This window comes from Dasypus novemcinctus, chromosome 6 (genome assembly GCF_030445035.2).
Source record: "Dasypus novemcinctus isolate mDasNov1 chromosome 6, mDasNov1.1.hap2, whole genome shotgun sequence".
NCBI lineage: Eukaryota > Metazoa > Chordata > Mammalia > Cingulata > Dasypodidae > Dasypus > Dasypus novemcinctus.
This window is the reverse complement of record NC_080678.1, coordinates 12,365,072-12,387,848: the sequence shown is the minus strand read 5'-3', so window position 1 is coordinate 12,387,848 and position 22,777 is coordinate 12,365,072. Positions and strand designations below refer to the sequence as shown.

The 22,777-nt window shown below is 38.3% G+C and overlaps 1 protein-coding gene across 10 annotated transcripts in view; it reads left to right on the top strand.

Annotated features, from left to right (window-relative positions):
• The window catches only part of ZRANB1 (zinc finger RANBP2-type containing 1), a 68,210-nt gene that overhangs the window by 5,665 nt on the left and 39,768 nt on the right, over positions 1-22,777 (top strand). For 3 of the 10 annotated variants that reach the window (XM_071215630.1, XM_071215633.1, XM_071215632.1), the window contains exon 2: positions 19,479-20,329. The exons of 4 other annotated variants lie outside the window; for them this stretch is intronic. In XM_071215630.1, the coding sequence (XP_071071731.1) occupies positions 19,516-20,329 (814 nt within the window). In that variant the 5' untranslated portion in view covers positions 19,479-19,515. Of the gene's footprint in view, positions 1-18,069; positions 18,245-19,478; positions 20,330-22,777 lie in introns of those variants that run through there. 3 more of the 10 variants (XM_071215629.1, XM_071215631.1, XM_071215636.1) reach the window with 2 other exon arrangements.

The following is a 22,777-nucleotide window of genomic DNA, read 5'->3' as shown; positions in this document are numbered from 1 at the left end:
AGCAAATATGTATAACATCATGCAGGGCTTGCATACATCACCCCACCCACCACCAATACCTTGCATTGTTGGGAAACATTTGTAACCAACTATGAAAAAGCATCATCAAAATATTACTGACTATAGTGGGTTGGGTTTTAACAATGGGTATTTATTAGCTTGTAAGCTTACAGTTTGGAGGCTGTGAAAACGTCCAAATCAAGGCATCATCATCAGACTATGCTTTCTCCCTGAAGACCAGCTGCTGGTGATCCTGGACGCTTCTGTCATAGTACAATGTGCGTGGCAGCATTTGCTGGTCTCACCCTTTTCTTCTGGGTTTTGTTGCTTTCACCTTCTTGCTTCCTTGGCTTTCTCTCATCAACTTCTGTGGCTTTCTCTGTGTTCATCCCATTTATAAAGGACTCCAGTAAGAGAATTAAAAGCCTCCTGGGCCACGCCTTAATTGAAGTAACCACAATAGGTTCATATCCACAGGAATAGACCAGCTTTAAGAACATGATTTTTTGGGGTACACACAGGCTCAAACCTTTACTCATTTTTACTCATTTTTCTAATTAATTGTCTTTTGATTGCTAAGTTGTTAGAGTTATTTATATATTCTCTGTATTAAATCCTTACCAGTTAAGTGAATTGCAAACATTTTCTTCCATTCTAGAGATTACCTTATCACTTTCTTGATGGTGTCATTTGAAGCACAAAAATTGTTAATTTTTTTTTTAAAGATTTATTTTATTTATTTCTCTACCTTGCTCCCGCCGTCCCCATTGTCTGCTCTCTTGTGTCCATTTGCTGTGTGTTTTTCTGTGTCCACTTGCATTCTTGGTGGTACCGGGAGTCTGTGTCTTTCTTTGTTGTGTTATCTTGCTGTGTAAGCTCTCCATGTGTGCAGCGCCATTCCTGGGTGGGCTGCGCTTTTTTCACGTGGGGCGGCTCTCCTTGCGGGGCACACTCCTTGTGCATAGAGCCCCCTCTGCAGGGGACACCCCTGTGTGGCATGGCACTCCTTGTACGCGGCAGCACTGTGTGTGGGCCAGCTTACCACACAGGCCAGGAGGCCTTAAGTTTGAACCCTAGACCTCCTCTATGATAGGCAGATGCTCTATCAGTTGAGCCACATCCATTTCCCTATTACTTTTTTTAAAAAAAGATTTATTTATTTCTCCCACCCCCTTGTTTGCACTTGCTATGTCTTCCTTGTTTCTTTTTTTGTTTTAGATTTATTTTTTATTTATTTCTCTCCCCTTCCCTACCCCCCCCCCCACCAGCTGTCTGCTCTCTGTGTCCTTTCGCTGTGTGTTCTTCTTTGTCCACCTGTATTGTCAGCAGCACTGGGAATCTGTGTGTCTTTTTGTTGTGTCATCTTGCTGTGTCAGCTTTCTGTGTGTGTGGCACCACTGTAGGCAGGCTGCACTTTTTTTGCGCTGGGAGGCTCTCCTTATAGGCACACTAATTGCGCGTGGGGCTCCCCTATGTGGGGGACACCCCTGCGCGGCATGGCACTCCTTGTGCGCATCACCACTGCACGTGGGCCAGCTCATCACATGGATCAGGAGGCCTAGGGTTTGAACCCTGGGCCTCCCATGTGGTAGCTGGGTGCTCTATCCGTTAAGCCAATCTGCTTCCCCCTTGTTAGGAATTTTAGGAGCACTGTCAACTGAATCTGAGACCTCCAATGTGGGTGGGAGGCGCCTTATCTCTTGAACCACCTCCATTCCCTGCTTTGTTGAGCATCTCATTATGTCTTCCTTCTTGTGGCTCTTGTTGTGTCATCTTGTTGCATCATTTTGCCGTGCCTGCCCATTGTGCCAGCTCGCTATCTTCTTTAGGAGGCACTGGGAACCTCCATGTGGTAGGTGGGAGCCCAATCAGTTGAGCCACATCTACTTCCCCGAAATTTTTAATTTTCATGTTCAATTCATCTGCTATATCACTTGCTGTTGGTGTTTTTTGGTGTCATATCTAAGAAACCATTGTTCATCCAAGGTCATGAAGATTTGCACCTATGCTTCTAAGAATTTTATGGTTTTAGCTTTTACCTGTAGAGCTCTGATCATTTTAAGTTCACTTTTGTGTATGGTTATCAGGTAGGTGTCCAATTTAATTTTCTTCCCTGTGCATATCCAGTTGTCCCAACATCATTTGTTGAGATGAACTTAGTTTTAACAATGGAGTTATTCTCAACTATAAGTTCTTATTTCAAGACAACATTCCCTTGTATATATACATTTTTGCAGATGGAGAAAAAATTCCATTGTTGCATATTAAGTTGTAATGCTATATATATGATTGGAAATTCTGAAGGCAGGGCATCTTTTCTGTGATTTTTTTTAACAATCCACTTCTAAATCTTTTGCTTTTTTGATGGGTGTGGGTGGGTAATTAAATTCATTTTCTGGGTATTTAATGAATCTATAGTTTGTTTTTAAACAGGAGACTATACAACAGTTTTTTTTTTTAAAAGATTATCTTATTTCTCCCCCATCCCCGCCTTCCCTGCTCTTTATGCTGTCTGTGTCCATTTGCTTTGTGATCTTCTGTATCTATTTCTCTTTTTGTCTTCCCTTTCTCACTTTTTCTCCTCTAGGATTTCCTGGGATTCAATCCTGGAGACCCCTGATGTGGAGAGAGGTTCCTTGTCAATTGAGCCACCTCAGTTCCTGGTTTCTGCTGCGCTTCACCTTGACTCTCCCCTTGTCTTCCTTTTGATATGTCATCATCTTGCTGCATGATTCACTTGTGCGGGCACTGGCTCACTGCGGGTACTCTGGCGGTCACTGGCTCACCATGTGGGCACTCACGTGGGCACTGTCTTGCTTCACTACCACGCTTTCTCTTCTTTTTCACCAGGAGACCTCAGGGATCGAACCTGGGTCCTCCCATATGGTAGGCAGAAGGTCTATCACTTGAGCCACATCCACTTCCCTATAACAATTTTTAAAACTATTTTTGACTAAACTGTTTTTGGAATACTGTCCTTCAATACCAGCAGAATATTGAGTTGTATTCCATTGACTAAATGATTATAAGAAACTCATAAAACAGACACTTTTTAAGTTATAAAAATGAAATTTTCACAGTTAAGTGTTAGAAACAAACCATAATTCAGCAACCTAAGTACAGTAATAAAGCTTTGTTTGGACATGGTAAAAAAAATGGACTAAATTAGTTTAATCTGAGTTTGGGAAGGGTCGGGAAGGACTTTACAGAGGTGGAGACATTTGAGCTGGTCCTTGAAGAAGTAACAGGTTTCCAGGTATATAAAACTGAGTGCGAATGGGGAGTGGGAGGGTATCCTGTGCAGAAAGAATAATATGAATGAAGATATAGAGACATGAAAATTGCATGTCATGTGTAGGGAACAGCAGAGTTTAGTGTGGCTAAATCCTGAGGATGAGATTGGAAAAGCACTTCAAGCACCTGGTTCTAGGTGTCTGTTCTATTCCTTCTCCAGTCCCTGATCTTTATCTTCCTCCAGGGAAGTATTGTCGCCTGGCTGGGAGTTAAGAGAGGAGTGGTTCCCTTCAGTGTGGATATCCTACACATGCCTTACAGATAAGAGGAGGGGTATGTGTGTGTGTTGGAAATATTTGTTGTATTAGGTTGGAAACCTGAAGGCATTGATTTTTATAGAAATTCATTCAGCAAAGTAAATGAATAATTTTTGGGTACTTACCTTGTGATTTGAAGTTGCTTAGAATTTTCACAATGTACGTTACATTAAACACTGTTTAAAAGGTTTCTGAAGTTGAAACATTTAATTAATTCGGTGTTAATTTATTTAATTTTTTATTAATAAGCATTTCGTACTACATGTTGAAATACAACTGTGAACAAGACAAAGTCTCTGCTACTTGTGTTTACATTGTCTGTGGAGAGACATCAAGAAGTAAACAAGGGAAACGGACTTTGGCCCAGTGGTTAGGGCGTCTGTCTACCACGTGGGAGGTCCGCGGTTCAATCCCCGGGCCTCCTTGACCCCTGTGGAGCCGGCCCAAGTGCAGTGCTGATGCTCGCAAGGAGTGCCGTGCTACACAGGGGTGTCCCCCGCGTAGGGGAACCCCACGCGCAAGGAGTGCACCCGTAAGGAGAGCCGCCCAGCGCGAAGGAGGGAGCAGCCTGCCGAGGAATGGCGCCGCCCACACTTCCCGTGCCGCTGACGACAACAGAAGCGGACAAAGAAACAAGACGCAGCAAAAAGACACAGAAAACAGACAACCGGGGGAGGGGAGGGGAATTAAATAAATAAATAATAAATCTTTAAAAAAAAAAAAAAGAAGTAAACAAGAGAAGATTAGTGATAAGTCCTATGCAGGTAATTAAAGTAGGGAGATGTGATGGAGAATGAGTTATAACTGTACTGAATGTCAGGGGAAAACTTTTTGAGGAAGTGACATTTAAATTGAGATCTCATTGACAATAAGTTGGCCATTTGAAAATCTGGGGAAAGAGTATTCTGGGCAGAGGAGATTTCTAATGCAAAGACCTAAAGTTAAGAATGAACTTGGCATGTAAAAAGAATGGAAAGAAATCCTGTTTTAATATAAAGTTTTGTCATTTTAGTCTGAGTGGATTGGGAAGCCATTAGAGGATTTTAAGCCAGGCAGTGGGTAGTGATGTGGTCTGATTTACATTTTTAAAACATTACCCTGGCTTCTGTTTAAAAATAATGGGTTGTGTATAAGTAGGGAGATCAGTTAGGCCTCTGTGCAGTAGTGGAAGTGAGATGATGGTGGCTTGGACTAGGGGCATAATAGGGGAAGCTGGAGAGAAGTAACCATTTTGGGACTTGCTTTTGAGGTAGTGTCATTGCTGCATGCTGTTAGAGGCAGTGACTAGACAGTCATCTAGTCTTGGAACCTAATGTTCATGTTTCATTTTATGGGGAAAAGTCTTTGTAACTCTGGAAGGCCATGAAGGCCATGGTGCACTAGTGACAGTAGAGTCAGAAGCTGGGGTTTACTTCCTAGCTTTGTGACCCTCCACAAGTCGTCTCACCTGTCCTGAAGCCACGTACAATTCCTTGTCATAAAGTCACATATAATACCTTGTCATAAAAGCAAATATCTATCTTGGGATTATTTTGAGGATTAAATGAAATATAATTTAAAAGTTTTCTGTGACCTAAAATTCCATATAAAACTTAAAAGTGGTGTTATTTCAAGCTTGTAATTGTTTGTAATATTAATTATAGGTCTTGGGTCTTTAGATGATCTGTTTTAGCCCCTACTTGAAGATAGGTGAGACATTATTATCCCCATTCTTCAGATGAAATGGCTTGAATTCTAAGGATTTACCCAATGCAGTATCTCAAGAGTCAGTAAAAGGTGGAGGGGAACTTGAACCCACATCTAAGAAGTGCAGTATGTTTTTGTCTTCGTGAGAGAATAGGGAATAAATATCAAGAGATGCTGTTCTCATAGTAAAATAAGGTAAATTTCAGTTTAGTAAAGCTTTGATGAAAAGCAGTAATAAATCAGTATAGGAAAATATTATAAGACTCTTACCTTGTGTGTGTGTGTGTGTGTGTGTGTGTGTGTTGGGAATGTTGGAAGAGGAGATACTTAAAGACTGGCATGAAGGGCCTGACTTGCTTAGGACTTTTTAGTTTAGTACGATATTGTTGAAAAGTTTTAAAGCTGCAGAATAGCAGGATCTGCTCTTCATTTTTTTTTTTAAGACATTTATTTATTTTATTTATTTCTCTCTCCTTCCCCACCCCAGTTGTCTGCTCTCTGTGTCTATTTGCTGCGCGTTCTTCTTTGTCTGCTTCTGTTGTTGTCAGAGGCACGGGAATCTGTGTTTCTTTTTGTTGCATCATCTTGCTGTGTCAGCTCTCTGTGTGTGCGGTGCCATTCCTGGGCAGGCTGAACTTTCCTTTGCACTGGGTGACTCTCCTTACGGGGCGCACTCCTTGTGCATGGGGCTCCCGTACGCGGGGACACCCCAGCTTGGCGCGGCTCTCCCCACGTGCATCAGCACTGTGCGTGGGCCAGCTCCACACAGGTCAAGGAGACCCGGGGTTTGAACTGCGGACCTCTCATGTGGTAGACGGATGCCCTAACCACTGGGCCAAGTCTACTTCCCGGCTCTTCATTTTGATAAGAACACTGCCAGAGATGTGGAGGATAGGAAGACCAGGTACAATAATAAGTAGTTGAAGTGAGAATGGAAAGGAGGGATACTTTTTAAAAGGGTTTAAGATATTACCTTTAGCTCACTCACATATAAAAGGGTAGTGGTAATGCCTTCAGTACCTATTTCATAGTTTGTGTTGTGATGAAAATGATGTATGTGAAAGTATTTTGAAGCTTAGTAGGGTTTATTGTCTGATGGCATATATATAATTATACTTTTTCCCCCTGAACTGTTTGAAAGTTACTTCAGACTTTATTATGCCCTTTTACCCCTAAATATTTCACTGTGTACTTCTAAAAGCGGGGGCTTTCTCTTTCATAACCACAGTACATTTATCAAAAATCAGGAAAAATTATATGATACTGTTCTAATTCTTAAAGATAGGATTTTGTAAAACTCTGTAAATCATATTTAGATTTTGTCACTTGTCCCAGTGATGTTCTTTATAAAAGCAAAAGTAAATCTCAAATCATGTGTTGCATCCCGTCATGTTTCTTTAGACTCCTTTAATATGAATAAAGTCTTTTTTGTCTTTCATGATAATTGGTGTTTTTGAAGAGTGTAAGCTAGTTATTTTTTAGGAAGCCTTTTTATTTGGGTTTGTCTGGTGCTTTTTCATGATTAGAGTCAGGCTATGTATTTTTTGGTTCTTCGCATGACTTTTCAGGAGACAATTCATGTCATTGTTGATGACATTAACATTGGTTACTTTGATTAAGGTAGTGTCTTTGAAGTTTCTTCATTGTAAAGTTTCTGTGGGGAGATATTTTGAGACTGTATAAATACCCTGTTGATTCTCAACTTTCATGCACTGGTTTTAACATCTGTTGAGAATAATTTTCTGAATTCATCATTATTGTGATGATTGCCAAATGGTGATTTTCTAATTCAGTCATTTATTATTATTATTTATGTGGCTGCAGAGAGACTAGTAGAATGAATATTTATGTATTCATCAGTTATCAACATATGGCCAATCTTGTTTCATTTATATTCCTCCTCCTCCTTCCCAAAGGACTGTTTTAAAACAAATTCCAGACATAATTTCATTCGTAAATATTTCAGTATGCCTCTTTTAAGAGAAAAATCCTCTTTGGAAACCATGGAAAGCATACTATTATCACAACAAAAATATTTAAACAATAATTATTATTAAATCATTGTTTTTATTTTCTTTGTTTATACACACGGTTTTTAAACATTTGGTTTGTTCCTACCAGGATTCAAAAAATTAGGTCCATATATTGGATTTGATTGATAAAATTTTTTTTTTTTTAAGATTTATTTATTTATTTAATTCCCCCCCCTCCCCCGGTTGTCTGTTCTTTGTGTCTATTTGCTGCGTCTTGTTTCTTTGTCCGCTTCTGCTGTTGTCAGCGGCACGGGAAGTGTGGGTGGCGCCATTCCTGGGCAGGCTGCACTTTCTTTTCACGCTGGGCGGCTCTCCTTATGGGGTGCACTCCTTGCGCGTGGGGCTCCCCTACACAGGGACACCCCTGCGTGTCACGGCACTCCTTGCGCGCATCAGCACTGTGCATGGGCCAGCTCCACACGGGTCAAGGAGGCCCGGGGTTTGAACCGCGGACCTCCCATGTGGTAGACGGATGCCCTAACCACTGGGCCAAGTCCGTTTCCCGATAAAATATTTTAATTCTGCTTTTGCCTAAAGGGTCCTACTACTCCCCCCACCTCTTTTTTCCTTGCCATTTATTTTTTGAAGAAATTGGATAATTTTTTTGTGGACTTCCGTGCATTTTGGAATTTACTGATTTCATCCCCAAGATATATTAGTTTGTTCCTCTATCTCCTATATTTCCTGTAAAGTTGCAGTTAGGTGTAAAGGCTTGATCAAATTCAGAGTCAATAACTTTTATTATTATTTGCACAAGTAATTCCTAGGTGATATGGTATGTGGTGTAAGAGAGCCTCATTTTAAAAGTAAAGCTTAGATCTTTTATGTGATCATTAATTTAATATTAGTGAACATTTTAAAATTTGGACCTGACTCTTTCAGGATTTTTCACAGTTGGAGCAGAGAAAAGTTTAGGAAATTACCTTCGGAAATAAAGTATTTGTAAAATCAGCTTAATAAACAAGATTTGAAAGTGAGTCTTTACATAGAAGATTGAAAGACTTTTTACTAATTAGAGTTTAGCAGAGGGGATGGGGAATCTGGATGTCATCTTGTTCAGCTCTTTCATTTTTTTATAGATGAGAAAATAGAGATTCCAAGGGATGATTCTTGACTCTTTCACAAAGATGAGTCTTAATTTTCTCACAGATAGACATTCTTTGCTTTCCTTTAACACAGGACCATGTTCAGGTTGTTACAGTAAGTTCCTTTTGTTTGGAATTGTAATTTGGGATGCACTATTGACTTGTGATGTCTGAAACTGTAAAGGAACCATGCTAAAACGGGTTCTTTAATAACTCAAGATCTATAGGTATTACTCCCTTTCTTGTTACTGTCGAGGAACTGATGTGTTTGAACAGAGGAAGTTGATAAAATTACAGATAAAACTGGTTTGTAAAGAGGTAGAATTCTTAAAATGACTAGAAGAAGATAGATGAAAAGAAACAGCTTTGCCGTTGTTTTGTTCTAGATTTGGTCCAGTTATTGGTTAGTTTTTTGTCTTCTATATCTTCTTTCATTCTAATCAATAGGTTGTTAATTATCTAATTTTTTTTGAGCCATTAGCATTTTAGTTTTTATTTCAGGTTTTCGTAATTAATGTGGTCTTGACAGATAAAAATGTAAACTTTAAATTCTTTGTTAGGCTAGTTGTAGTTGAAAGAGTTATCTCCTAAGTTAAGGTGCAAATAAAGGCCAAGCTCACCCTAGCAGATGTTGTTTAATTTAAATTTGTCCACTTGTCCACAGATTCTTGGGAAGGGGTCTCAGCAAGTATGTTTAGTTCAAATCTGCTCTTTGTTTGAGAAGGGCAGCATATTTTTGAGAACTACTAATTCTTGATTATTTATACACAGTTTCACATAGATTTAGTACTTTTAAAGGATATTTAATGATTGCCAAAGTTTTGTACTTGTGTTCTTTACATAGTAGGGCTTGAGTAATTAAGCAGCTCATGGATGGTCATAGTGGCTTAGGTTGCTCAGATTTGGAATGTTTACACATGTGTTGTAGAATCATAGACTTTCAGATCTGTGAGGAAAGGAGAAACAAGCCTTTGTCGATGGGAAAACTGAGGCCCAGAAACATGAAATTCTGATTTGGTCTTCATTTGAATTGGATTCTAGGGTTGTTTGTGAAGCTTAGGAAATAAATATATATACCCAATTAATAGTAAGAATTTGAGTTTTAAAAGAGTTTGGCTATTCATCTGATGCCTCAGATGAATTTTGAAATTCTTGTTCTCATTGTCATATTCCTCGTGATCCACCCCCTCACCCTCTTGCTTAGGAAAATATACTGCTCAATTATTTATCGACAGTCACATCTTAGTTCCTGATGGTGATAGCTGACAGTTTAGAGGGCTTACCATGTGCTAATTGACTCATTTTATGCTCATACAAGCCCTAGAATATAAAGATATTATTGTTGCTCTGTTTTTCAGAGTAGGAAAGTGAGGCTCAGTCAAGTTAGAGGATGTGATCAAAGTTAAAGTTAGAAAGGGCCAGAGCTGGGATTTGAATTCTGACATCCAGATCTGAATTTACTCTCTTATTCATTAATGCTCTTTGGCCTTGCTGGACAAGTCTTAATATATGATATAAAACACTTCAATGCGTGTAATGTTCTTCTCATTGGGGTCTTAAACCAGTTATGTGACCTGTGCAAAGGTGTTTGAGCAGATCTGAGGCTAGAAGCAGGTCTTTATAAAAATTTTATTAGAAAAACCATGTGGAAAATAGAGTTCCCATATACCCCAAGAGGTTTTAATACTAAAGTATTTGCTAAGAAAAATAAAGGTAATAAACATATAGCATTATTTTGCATAAGTATTTCATTTGCTCACTTGGGAGATAGGATTTTTAGTTTTTCTAAAAATTCAGGTTTCTGTAACTTGGCAATTACAGGATAGTGATCAGTGATGTTTTATATTTTAATGCCTTAGAATTTTCAAGATTTGAATCACCAAATGAAATAATTAAATCTTAGTTTATCTTAGAACACTACCAGTTCTTTGAATAAATTCAGTCCATGAAATGCAGCTCTGTCTTTAATTGGTAAATCTGTGGTGATGCCTACTGTGTGCCAGCCACTGTTCACACTGGGAATAGAGTAGTGGGAAGACAGTTAAAAATCCAGGCCTCATGTTACCTAGCCTTGTGGAGGGAAAGTGTGTGAATGAAATAAATAAATTATAAGGTGATAAATGCTGTGGAGAAAATTAAGTAAGAAAAGGGACTGGGCGATGCTGGGCCAATGGTGTGCGGAGGTGGTAATGCAGTTCAAGTAGGTGGTCAGGGAAGGCTGAGGGGCTGAAAGTAACATTTGAGGAAAGACCTGAAAGAGGCTGAAGGAGCACATCATGCAGCTGTCTTGGGGCAGAGGTGTATTTTGTGTTTGAGGGTGGTGGAAGGGAAAGAGAGTGTTCAGTTTTAAGAGAAGAGCAAATGTCAAGCCCAGGGTGGTGGTGGAGCTGGTGGAAGAACAAATGATATAGGGGCCATTAGGGTCCTTGGCTTGCATTTTGAGAGAGGTGGAAAGCCAATTGTGGATTTTGAGCAGAAGAGTGATGTAATTAAAACGATGTGTTTCAAAATAGTAAGTGTGGCTGCTGTGTTGAGAATAGATGGGGCTTAGGGGTAGGGTGCTAGGGGAAAAGCAGGAAAAGCAAGGAGACCAGTTAGGAGACTACTGGTATAATCCAGGTGAAATAAGGTGGTGGCTTGGAGCTCAGGTGGTAGCAGAGGAGGTAGAGAGAAGTGATCAGAATCTGGATATATTCTGACGGTCAAACTAGAAAGATTTGCTGATGGTTTGGGATTTGGGATTAAGACAAAAGAGGAAACGATGCCAAGGCTTTTTGGCCTGAGGATGAGTTGCCATCAGTTGACATGGTAAAGATTGTGGGTGGAACAGATTGGTGGTATTGGACAGACCAGGAATTTAGTTTTTTACAGTTTAAGTTTGAGATGTCTATTAAACATTAAAAGATGCCAGGTAGCCAGTTGGATTCACAAATCTGGAGTTCAGAATTTGAAATCGTCAGCATATAGGTGGTATTTAAGCCTGGGAACTGAATGAGCTCCCTAAGAGAGTTAGTGATTACAGAAAAGAGGTATAAGGAATGAATCTCAGGGTTTTTTAAAATCAGGAAGATGAGGAAGCCTGCAAAGGTGATTAAGGAAGACTAGCTCCTTAGAATGAAGGAAAACCAGGAGTGTCTTGGAAGCTAAGTGAGAAAGTTGTGTTTAATTATGAATTATGGAACCACATGGTTCCATTGTTCAACTGAACCACTTAAAGAATTTAATGATTGTTGTATTTTGTCTTTTCAGTTGAGTTCCTTTATTCCAAATGCCAGAATAGCAGAGGCATAAGTGCTTTCAATTTTATAAACTATTAAATTACATGTATTATATATATTCATGTATGGGCAAGGAAGTGGGGATGCAGTAGTCATGACTTGCTATGTAATGTTTTAGATATTCATTGATAGAGTAATATATTTAATTATGAACATAACTGGTGTGCCGTCAGCTGAAGGAAAAACAGAGTTTTTGCTGTTTATAAGCTGGTTGGGATGTAGGGAAATAGCACAAGTGTATCAAATACGAATCTCAGTCCCAAAAATTCAGGTTAGAGATACCACATTTTTCTTTAAATCAAATTGATTTAAAGAACTCTAAGCTCCCTTGGCAGGAAATTCAACCTCAGTCATCCTTGGGGCTCCCTTCCCTCATGTTAGTCAAAGGTTTGGTGTCATATGGTTCAAATTTTACCTGCATAGGTATTGTATTCCCTTGCCTTCCACAGGATTCCTTCAGATTCTGTGACTCTGCCATCAGCCCCAGTGCCTGTGCTTGGCCCCTAGTTTGTTCCTTGCAAACATTTTCTCCTGAGGCCTAGCTACCTCTGCAGCATGGAGTAGATTCCCTCTTCCAGCTCTAGAGTCTTTCCTTTTTGTCTGAGGTTGCTTAAAAGTCCGCTCCACCTTTTTCTTTCTCTTTTCAGGTCACTTAACATGGTCTTTTCTATGGACTTTACTAAACACAGGGATGGTTTGTTTGTTTTTAGGAGGTACAGGGATTGAACCTGGGACCTCGGATATGGGAAGCAGGCACTCACCACTTGAGCTACATCTGCTCCCTGAACTGAGTCTTAAAGGATTTGCTGGAAGTGAATGTGTCTGAGGTGCTTTTGTATCTAGGGAGTGCCTTGATGTGTGTATTGTGGGGGAGGGAGTACAAGAATGAGTTTGGGGCATGTGTGGTCTGTTTGAGGGTGAGTGGTGCATATTAGGGTATGTTTGTGTGGGGAGTATGTGTTTGATGAGAAACAGTTGAGGGTTTACTGTTGCAGAAGAGCTTCAGAAAGAGGGTGGTATTATTAGGATTATTCTGATAGCAGTGAGCTTGGCTGGATTTGGCAGGGTAAGCAGCTTAGTAGGCCTCTATAACAGAACTGGTACAGTAGTTCTGACCTGAACTGAGAAGGGGTTGGTGGCAGTGGGAATGGGAAGAAAAGAACTGAATGCACAGAAACCACCAGGAAGAATCTCTGGAGAAGACAGAATTAAAGACGTCTGTGGGTTTCATTGTGGGTTACAGGGGTACTGATGGTATCATTCATGGAAACTGGAAAACTCAGGATAGGAGTTGGAGCCCTGAAATGAGGTTATATTTGGAGATGTAAAGTTAATCATATCATTAGTCTTTTTGTTCTTGCTCCAAACTAGTTGCTTTTCCTCTTGACTGTTGGTAAGACAGTGATGTTGGAAGATGTTAATGAGAAAAGAAGAAACGACTGTTTGGGGTTTTTGGCTTAAGAGTTATGTAGTCTTTTTAAAAATTTATTTCCATAAATAGACAATTCAGGATACCTTGTAATATTTTAACAGAACCTGAAAATTCAACATGCGTGGAATACCCACTTAGTTTTAGCTTTCATCTATATTCCCCAAGATGCTTTTTGAGCATTTGTAAATCTCCACAGATTTATAGTAATAAAACTAATGAGAAAGAAAAACTTTAAAGATTGCTCTCAGTCTTTCCTCAGGGTAACTTGTCATCATTTAAAACTTACTGACAACTGAGATCATTTCAGGTTGTATCTTAAGGAGCTTGTCTTTGATGAGGTTTCCTTCGGTTCTTCATTTCTTTTTCATTAGCAGTTTGTTTTATAGGTGGTTGGGGGAATTTATAGTGTAGCTACAATTTTGGGAATGGTTATTATTTTCAATATACATGCATTTCTTCTAGAATATTTAGTAACACTTCAGAAGTATGTATTCATTAAGTCATTGTCAAGCGTGACAGCATAAAAAAGATTCATTTACTACTCCCCTCCACTTCCCTGGCCATTAATATGTGCATCATAATACTTATGCTCTTTGATTATTTGGATTTGGAAGCATACAGAAGTTATGATTTTAATATTGTTAAATGGTTGCTATATTTGGAGATATTATTCAGTCTCCAGGTAGACCTTGATGCACAAATGAATATATAGACTCTCTGGTCCACAGAATGGGTACTGCTGGTATTGAATTGAAACCAAGGAATATTTGTCTTAAGAATAACATGTGTCCAGTTCCCCTTAAAGAAAGTCCAGAGTATTATATAAATTTTGCTTTTTAAAAATTTTTTTTAATTTTTAAAATATTTTGAAAGATAGATTACATAAATGTTACATAAAAAATATGGGGGATTCTCATATACCTCACTCCCCACATCTCCCACATTTTCCCACATTAACAATATCCTTCATTAGTGTGGTATATTCATTGCAATTGATGAACACATTTTGGAGCATTGCCACTAAGCATGGATTAAAATTTACATTGTAGTTTACACTCTCTCCCACCCAATTCTGTAGGCTATGGCAATATATATAATGGCCTGTATCTGTCATTGCAATGTCATTCAAGATAATTTCCAAGTCCCGAAAATGTCTCTGTGTTATGCCTATTTGTCCCTCTCCCTGTCCTCAGAACTTCCAGTGGCCACTGTCTCCACATTATTGATAAAATTTCTTCCATTGCTAGAATCACAATAATTGTATAGTAGAATACTGGTAAGTCTATTTCAGTCCATAGTTCATTCCCCAATCCTGAGGATTTTGGGATGGTGATGTCCATTCCACCTCTAATTGAGAGGGGGCTGCGATCTCATAGGGCTGATGGATGGGGCTGTCTTGTTTGCAGTTGTAGACTCTTGGTTCCTTGGTATGGTAACTGTCCATCATCACGTCCATGTTAGTTGTTCTGGATGAGACCAGTGAACTGGAGAGTAGGTGTTGCAACTCTTTGAGATTCAGAGCCCAGCTGGCACAGGGACAGACCAAAGATTTAAGTCTCTTGGGCGTACATTTAACAACTCTTGTACTAATCATAAGTTCAGATAGAAAGAAGAGCCACGTGTAGGAAAATCACAACTGAGTCCAGTCCTTTCACACTGGGGAGCATAAATTCCAAAGTAGGCCTACTGGTAAGGCACCAAACTTCTGACTGTCTGCCCTGACTGTAGTGTCTGGATATCTCCAGTGCCCTGAGGAGCCTCGCTATTTGTGGTAGTATCTACTTTGGCAGTCAGTGAGATCCTGTTGAGATGCACGTAAGTGTAACTTCTGGAATGACCTCCTTGCTCACTTTGAAGTCTTTTAGCCATATAAACTCATTTATATTTACCTTTTTCCCCTTTAGGTCAGGGTCTTTTTCCAGTTTCATTACTAGTTGGTACTTGGTAGTAATCCCTCAGTGCCAGGGAGGCTATTCCCAGGAATCATGCCCCATGTTGGCAGGAAGGTAATGCATTTATATGCTGAATTCGCCTTAAAGAGAGGTCACATTTGACAATGAGGCTCTCAGGAGGTAACTCTTAGGCACCCTGTAATAGTAGGCTAAGTTTCAATTTCAAGAGTAAAGGTTCATAAGCACGATCATTAATATCAAGGGCCCATCAGTGGACCATCCTCCTTTAGTAGTCATTGCCCCTGTACTCAGGATTCTAGCTGTTACGTTAGAGAATGTGGCAGAGCTCCACAGGATGGGAATTGGATATTCCTCTGGTTATTGTGTGACTCTCCACCCACTGGGAAGTGCCCACAATGAACATTTGAACACATTTGTATGCCTTATATCTATGCCCAGGTGAGCTTCCTTCCATGTATCACCCATCAGTGACATCCCACACCAGTGATCCTTCCCTGCCACAGTTGTAACCCTTCTGCAGTCCAAAACTTCTTAAAAAATGAAGCCAATAAAAAAGGCAAATACAATTAATAAGATAATGAAATGATAGTTTTAAAAATAAGAAATAAAATACAAAAAAAATAAATTTGTGATAAAAATAATGAAAAAATACTAAAAATTTTTTTTGACATTTTGGCTTTCATCACTGTAAGATCTGTTATCCTATATGTGCAGTGACATTTTCTTCCATTTGTTCCCCCAGTGTCTTACTTTTTTCATTTTGTCTTCAAAGAAGTTTTAGGTTACAGAAAAGTCACATTCTGAATACAGGGATTCCCATACCCAACATCCTCCCCTTTATCCTCCTTCCCCTATTAATAACATTTTCTATATGAATGGTACGTTTGTTACAACTGATGTACAAATATTGAAACAAAGCTCCTAACCATGGTCAATGGTTTACATTATGGTTTACATTTTGGACCATACACTTTTATAAATTTTGATGTAATTTAACATGACCTGTATCCATTATAGCAGGATCAAGTAGAACACTTGCATTACCCCCAAAATACTCCCTGTTCCATCTGTTCTATTCTTTTCTCCCTCTCCCTTATTGTAGTTTTATTGTACCAATTGAGGTGTGAATTATTGGCTAGAACTTAGAAATCTGAGTTGCTTGTAAAATTAGACTTGTAAATTAAATTGGGTATATGAATGTGTGTTAGCCTAAAATATTTGGTAACAGTTTTACTGTATGCTGTATTAGTTTTTTTTTTATAAAAGATTTATTTTATTTATTTCTCTCCCCTTCCCCCCCCACCCCAGTTGTCTGCTCTCTCTCTCTGTTTGCTGCATCTTCTTTGTCCACTTCTGTTGTTGTCAGTGGCACGGGAATCTGTGTTTCTTTTTGTTGCGTCATCTTGTTTGTGTCAGTTCTCCGTGTGTGCAGCACCTTTCCTGGGAAGGCTGCATTTTCTTTTGCGCTGGGCAGCTCTCCTTAGTGGGTGCACTCCTTGTGTGTGGGGCTCCCCTACGCGGGGGATACCCCTGCGTGGCAGGGCACTCGCGCGCATCAGCACTGCACCTGGGCCAGCTGCACACGGGTCAAGGAGGCCCGGGGTTTGAACCACGGACCTCCCGTGTGGTAGACAGACGCCCTATCCACTGGGCCAAGTCTGCTGCTCTGCAGTATTAGTCTTTAAAAGTGGTTGCTATTGAAAATAACTTCATGTCCTTTTTTTAATTATTATTTTTTTAAAGATACATAAATCCCACAAAATGTTACAATAAAAAATGTAAGACTTCATGTCCCTTTTGAGATGTCTTGATACCTGGGGGGAAAAAAACGTGGGTGTTCAGTGTTAATTTCATCTCAGTAATGCAAAATCACATAGGGAACTGATGTTATCTTTATTCTTCACTTCCATTTACTGATTACCACAGGTTACCAAATGGCTTTCTCAGATAATACTTTCCAGTGTATTTTAGCTTGTAGTCCCTGAAAAACAATATTTCTACAAATCTCAGTTCTCCATAGAGTGAGAATTTGTACATCATTCTCTAATACAAATGCACTGTTCTTAAAACTCCCATGCTTGTTTTGGTATTGCTCAGTGACCTGGATTTTTGGAAGGGAGTGCTAAAGTATGCAGGTAGGCTATTTAAAGCAGCTCTTTGTTTAATATTTTCCAGGCATATGGATCAGTGATTCTTTTTTTTTATGCTTATTATTATTATTTTGTTAGACTTGGACATTTAGATATGCTGTGCTGGTACATTAGTTCCATGAAGATTAGCTAAGATAGTATTAAGTCATAAGTTGCTTAGTGATGTCTACAAGCTTATCAGAGTGAGGCTTATTAAGCAGACATGGATGTTTGAATAAATGTTTTAAATGAAATATCAAAATTACTTGTAGTGGCTCTGGATATAGGTTTATTATGACATTTTGTTCTTGTCATGATGGGTTTCTACTCGTTTTAATTTCCAGTAGCATGGGCAAATAATTTATTTCTGTCTTCACTCCTGAGAAACTGCTGAGTAAGAAATTTGCCATTAAATCTCAATTATTTACTTATAGATGGGTTATATGATTTTAGCGCCCTGCCCTTCACACTTTGGACTGCTGTCAGATTATGTGTAGTCAGTGCATACTAACTCAATTTAAAAGCCTAAAGCCAAATAAATTTAGATTACCTGCATTAGAGAAAGAAAATGCAGTTGCCAAATGGGAAAGTGATTTAAAAGCTAAATAAATATAGGCAATAATTTTTTTTAACTTCCTTGGATTTATACCACCTTTCCCTCTGTAATAAAGGTAGGAATTGGCAATACAACCAATAAATATTATCAATAATATTAGCACATAAACACAGATTTGAGGTTTTATAGAAAAATATATTTGCCATTTCTAATTTGACGGAAGAGCCCAATCAGCTAAATTTATTTCTGTGTTTTATGTTAAATTAAAATTCTAAATATGATGGTCCATTGTTAAATGAGTTGGATTGAAATAGAGAACTGATTAAAATAAAACTTTTTTAAAAAATAATGCTTTGGGATAAAGTATCAGGCTTCAAGTGAAACTCAGTTTTGGTCTCCTTTACAGGAATAGCTATTCACAGTCAGACAGAACCACTTATCACGCTTTGCAGTATCTCCTGAGGAAGTAAGAATCTGAGCCAGCATGAAGACTGAATCTTGTCTTTGGTCTGATTTATAAACCATACTTTTATACTAACCATGTGCAAGGTGGAGGTAATAGCATGGAAACTAAAATCTTAGTAAGTGTGATTTTTTATTTTAGCTATTAAGTAGCCTTTCTTATCGTGAATTTTGTCCTCCAGATAGAGTTCACAGTATAAATGGGATGAGGACCTCACAAGCAGAGACATACTCTTCTAAAATTAAGGATATAGCTTTTCAGATTCAGGAAAAATTCTCAGAGAGAGAGGGAAAGGTTTCTATTACACTGCCTAAGATTTCTTTTTCTTTTCTGGTTAGCGATAGGTAGTGGGATGATACTGAATGAGAAGGAATTCAAGAAAATGAAAGTCTGGTTTAAGTGACCAATGCCTAATTTAAAGCCTTTAGAAAAAATTACTAAATTTGCTATATAAGTTGCTTCATTTATGAATTGGTTGTCACTAAATAATAGTCTTCATGATAGTATAGTGTTAGAAAGTCCACTTTTGAGTCCTAGGAACCTTTTAAATAGTGAATATATTTTTATTATGAATTACATTGGGAATACTCAAAATTATACAGGAATGTTCCGTCGATTTGATTGTCTCAGGTACAGGTGATGTGCAGTATTTTCATGCTTCTGACAGAACTAGATTTTCAGGATACAGGATAGCTAGGAACTTTATTTCAGTGTTCCTTTTTGAGTTGTAAGGATTACTCTTCAATGTATATTTTTTTCTCCCTGTGCTAATTAAGAATAGGGGATAATTAACAATTTTTAGCTGCTCTTTTGCCTTAGCAAAGGTGGTAGAATTGACTTTGATCTTTTGAAATATTTAAAACATTGTGATACTTTACCTGGGTAGCATAACTGTGTTGTTCATAATTTGAGAATGGTTATGGGTTTTCAGATAGTATTTGGTTTGTGTTCTTTCCTTTCCTTAAAGAGGCTTAACTATTGGTAACTTTTCTAAATTTATGGTGATTGGCTGGCTGGAATTAAACATTTCTGTTAGAGGCTTCCCTATTTTAATCCCTTTCCTTGTTAGATCTTTCAGCATAAACCTCCCTTTATCTCCTGTCTATCTCTGTTGCATTTCAAAGTATAATTTTATTATATCTCAAGGTCTTAGGATTTTTTTCCTTTAGGAACTTTCTTCAGTATCTCTGTGAATATAAAATGAAGATAATTCATTATAAAATTGTACATATATCATTTGAGAAATGTATATTTTATAAGTTGAAGGGTTCTTATATTTTCTGGGCAGGCATGTTTTTTGAGGTGAAATTATATAGTTATTATTTTAATAACCATGTCCTAATTATTTATAGCTTCCTGCCTGACATAATTCACTTCAAGAAGTGCACAATGTCAGAACGTGGAATTAAGTGGGCTTGTGAATATTGTACGTATGAAAATTGGCCATCTGCAATCAAATGTACTATGTGTCGTGCCCAAAGACCTAGTGGAACAATTATTACAGAAGATCCATTTAAAAGTGGTTCAAGTGATGTTGGTAGAGATTGGGATCCTTCCAGCACGGAAGGTGGAAGTAGTCCTTTGATTTGTCCAGACTCTAGTGCAAGACCAAGGGTTAAGTCTTCATACAGCATGGAAAATGCAAATAAATGGTCGTGCCACATGTGCACATACTTGAACTGGCCAAGAGCAATCAGATGTACTCAGTGCTTATCCCAGCGTAGGACCAGGAGTCCCACAGAATCTCCTCAATCCTCAGGATCTGGCTCAAGACCAGTTGCTTTTTCTGTTGATCCTTGCGAGGAATACAATGACAGAAATAAACTGAACACAAGGACCCAACATTGGACTTGTGCTATTTGCACATATGAAAACTGGGCCAAGGCTAAAAAATGTGTTGTTTGTGATCATCCCAGACCTAATAACATTGAAGCAATAGAGTTGGCAGAGACTGAAGAGGCTTCTTCAATAATAAATGAGCAAGACAGAGCTCGATGGAGGGGAAGCTGCAGTAGTGGTAATAGCCAAAGAAGATCACCTCCTGCTATGAAACGGGACTCTGAAATGAAAATGGATTTTCAGAGAATTGAATTGGCTGGTGCTGTTGGCAGCAAGGAAGAACTTGAAGTAGACTTCAAAAAACTAAAGCAAATTAAAAACAGGATGAAAAAGACTGATTGGCTATTTCTCAATGCTTGTGTGGGTAAGTTTCTGTTTTCTGCATTTTTTGGAATGAAATGGGAAAGGTCTTTAAAATGATAAAAGATTTAAGCAGGATCAATATTTAGCATTGATTTCAAAAATTTTTTAGGCCTTATGCTGTTTATTTGGTATGATGTGTATACTCCCTTGTATGCATGCATAAGAATCTTTGTATTTGTGATCTTCTCATAATTTGTCCTGAACTGCCTATGTTTAATTGTGTATATGTATTTCTCCGTCATTGGGGAAAAAACTTCTAAGTTAAAGCAAAGTTTTTTCACATGCCAGTAGTAAAATGTATACTGAGTTTAAACTGCTACTCCATTTATTGTAACAAGATGTGACTGAGGAACACCAGCTGCTGTTTCCGAGTGTTTATAAACAGTGTGAGCATCTTGTGATGATAGAAGCTTTAGTCAGATGTTAAAAATATCACAAAAATGTGTGACTCCAAGAAGTTGAGCAAACATAATATTGACCTTGAAAGTACTGCTGTTAATTTAACACGAATATTGTGTAGTCATTGTTTGCAAACTTTAATATAGTCAGTTGATTCCATAACTTCAAATTTTAACTTCTGTATTTTGTTTATAGTGCTTTCCTAAGGAAATTCTGGATATTGGTTCCAATATTAGCACAGAGCTTTAAAAGGACATAAACATGTGAGAGCAGGATTTTCTCTAGTTATTGACCTTGTGAGTTAACTATTTGTGATATAATTCACAAAAGCAGTTACTTTGTCTTCAGTTTTTAAAAAAAATTTGATTAGCTATTTCAGTTTTACAATTTAAATTATTTGGATGAAGGAGGCTTGTTTTGACATTGTATTTTGTAAAATTTTGAGTACTGTTTTTTATGACATCAGGGAGCAGATATGGCTCAAGTGGTTGAACGTCTGCTTCCCACATGGAGGTCCCGGGTTCGGTTCCTGATGCCTTATAAAAACAAAACAACAACAAGCAGACAAATGAAAAAACCAACTTGGGGGAGCCTGTGTGGCTCAGAAGGTTCAACACCGGCTTCCCACATATGAAGTCCTGAGATTAATGGCCCCAGTACCTTAAAAAAAAAAAAAAAGGTTAAACTTTGTGTGGAACAGTAGCTAAGCTTTAAACAGTAGGTGTTTTATTTTCCAGTACTAATTTTATTTGTTTATACCCTGGATATATCCCCAAGAATATGTATGACATAGCTTGTATGAACCTGCTAGTCCTAATAGTTGATACTAAGAAATCTGAGTTTTATTTTTGTCTTGTCCTGGCAAGAAGAATATCTCAGCAGAGAGCTCTTCTGAAAGCCAGTGTGATACCCAGACATAAAAGACACTTAGTAACTATTATTAGCTCCAGTTTTCCCCTAACTTGAGGACTAGGGAAGGAAAACAGACGGGGGCAGTTTCCTGTTATCTATGTTGTCCCATTTCTCATCTCATTGATTTTTTTCCCCCAAATTGGGAGACCACACATTGTGTGATTGTTATGTTTAAAGGAGTTACAGAAGGGTTTTATTTATTATTGTAATATGTTTTTTATTTTTGTGAAGTTCACGTAGCTATTTAAAATGAACAGTTCAATAGCATTTAGCACATTTACAGTGTTGTGCAACCACCACCTCTTATTTACTTCCAAAACATTTTCATTACCCTAAAAGGAAACCCCTTACACATTAAGCATTTATTATTATTTGTTCTGCTGTTGTATTGAATCAGTTGCCTTATATAAAAGCGTTTTAATTTTTTTTTTAGGAGGTACTGAGGATTGAACCTGGGACCTCATACATGGGAAGCAGGTGCTCAACCACTGAACTACACCTGCTCCCCAGCATTTAAATTTGTAACCCAGGATAATTCCTTGAAAAGACACAGAGAAAGAACTCCAAATAAATCTGCTGTAATTTCTGTATTTCTGGACCCTACATGCATATCCAGCTACCTACTCAACATCTCCCCTTGAATGTCTAATAGGCATTTCAAACTCAGTGAGTCTGAAACTGAGCTGATCTTTCCCTCAAATCTGTCCTCTTACAGTCTTCTATCTCAGTTTATGGCAAATTTATTCTTATTTGCTTGTGCCAAAAACCTTGGTTATCCTTGATTCTCTTTTTCTCTTTTCTCCGATTGCTATTTGTCAGAAAATCTTGGCTTTACCTCCAAATTATATCTAGAATCTGATTATTTCTTACCACCCTGGTCCAGCCACAACCCCCTCTCTGCACTTGCTCTCCCTTACGGTCTCTACTTGCTGATTGTGATGTATCATAAGAATGGTATAGGTATTTTTGTTTGTTTTTCCTGCTAGGAATGGTTGAAGGGAGTACTGTGACTGAAAACTTTTGAATAATGTTTGTTTGATGCCTATGAATATTAGTGTTCTCATTATTGCCTTTTATCAAGTCAGCTGAATAAGCATATCTGTATGAAGCTAATTGCTGCCTCCCAATTTAAGCGGTC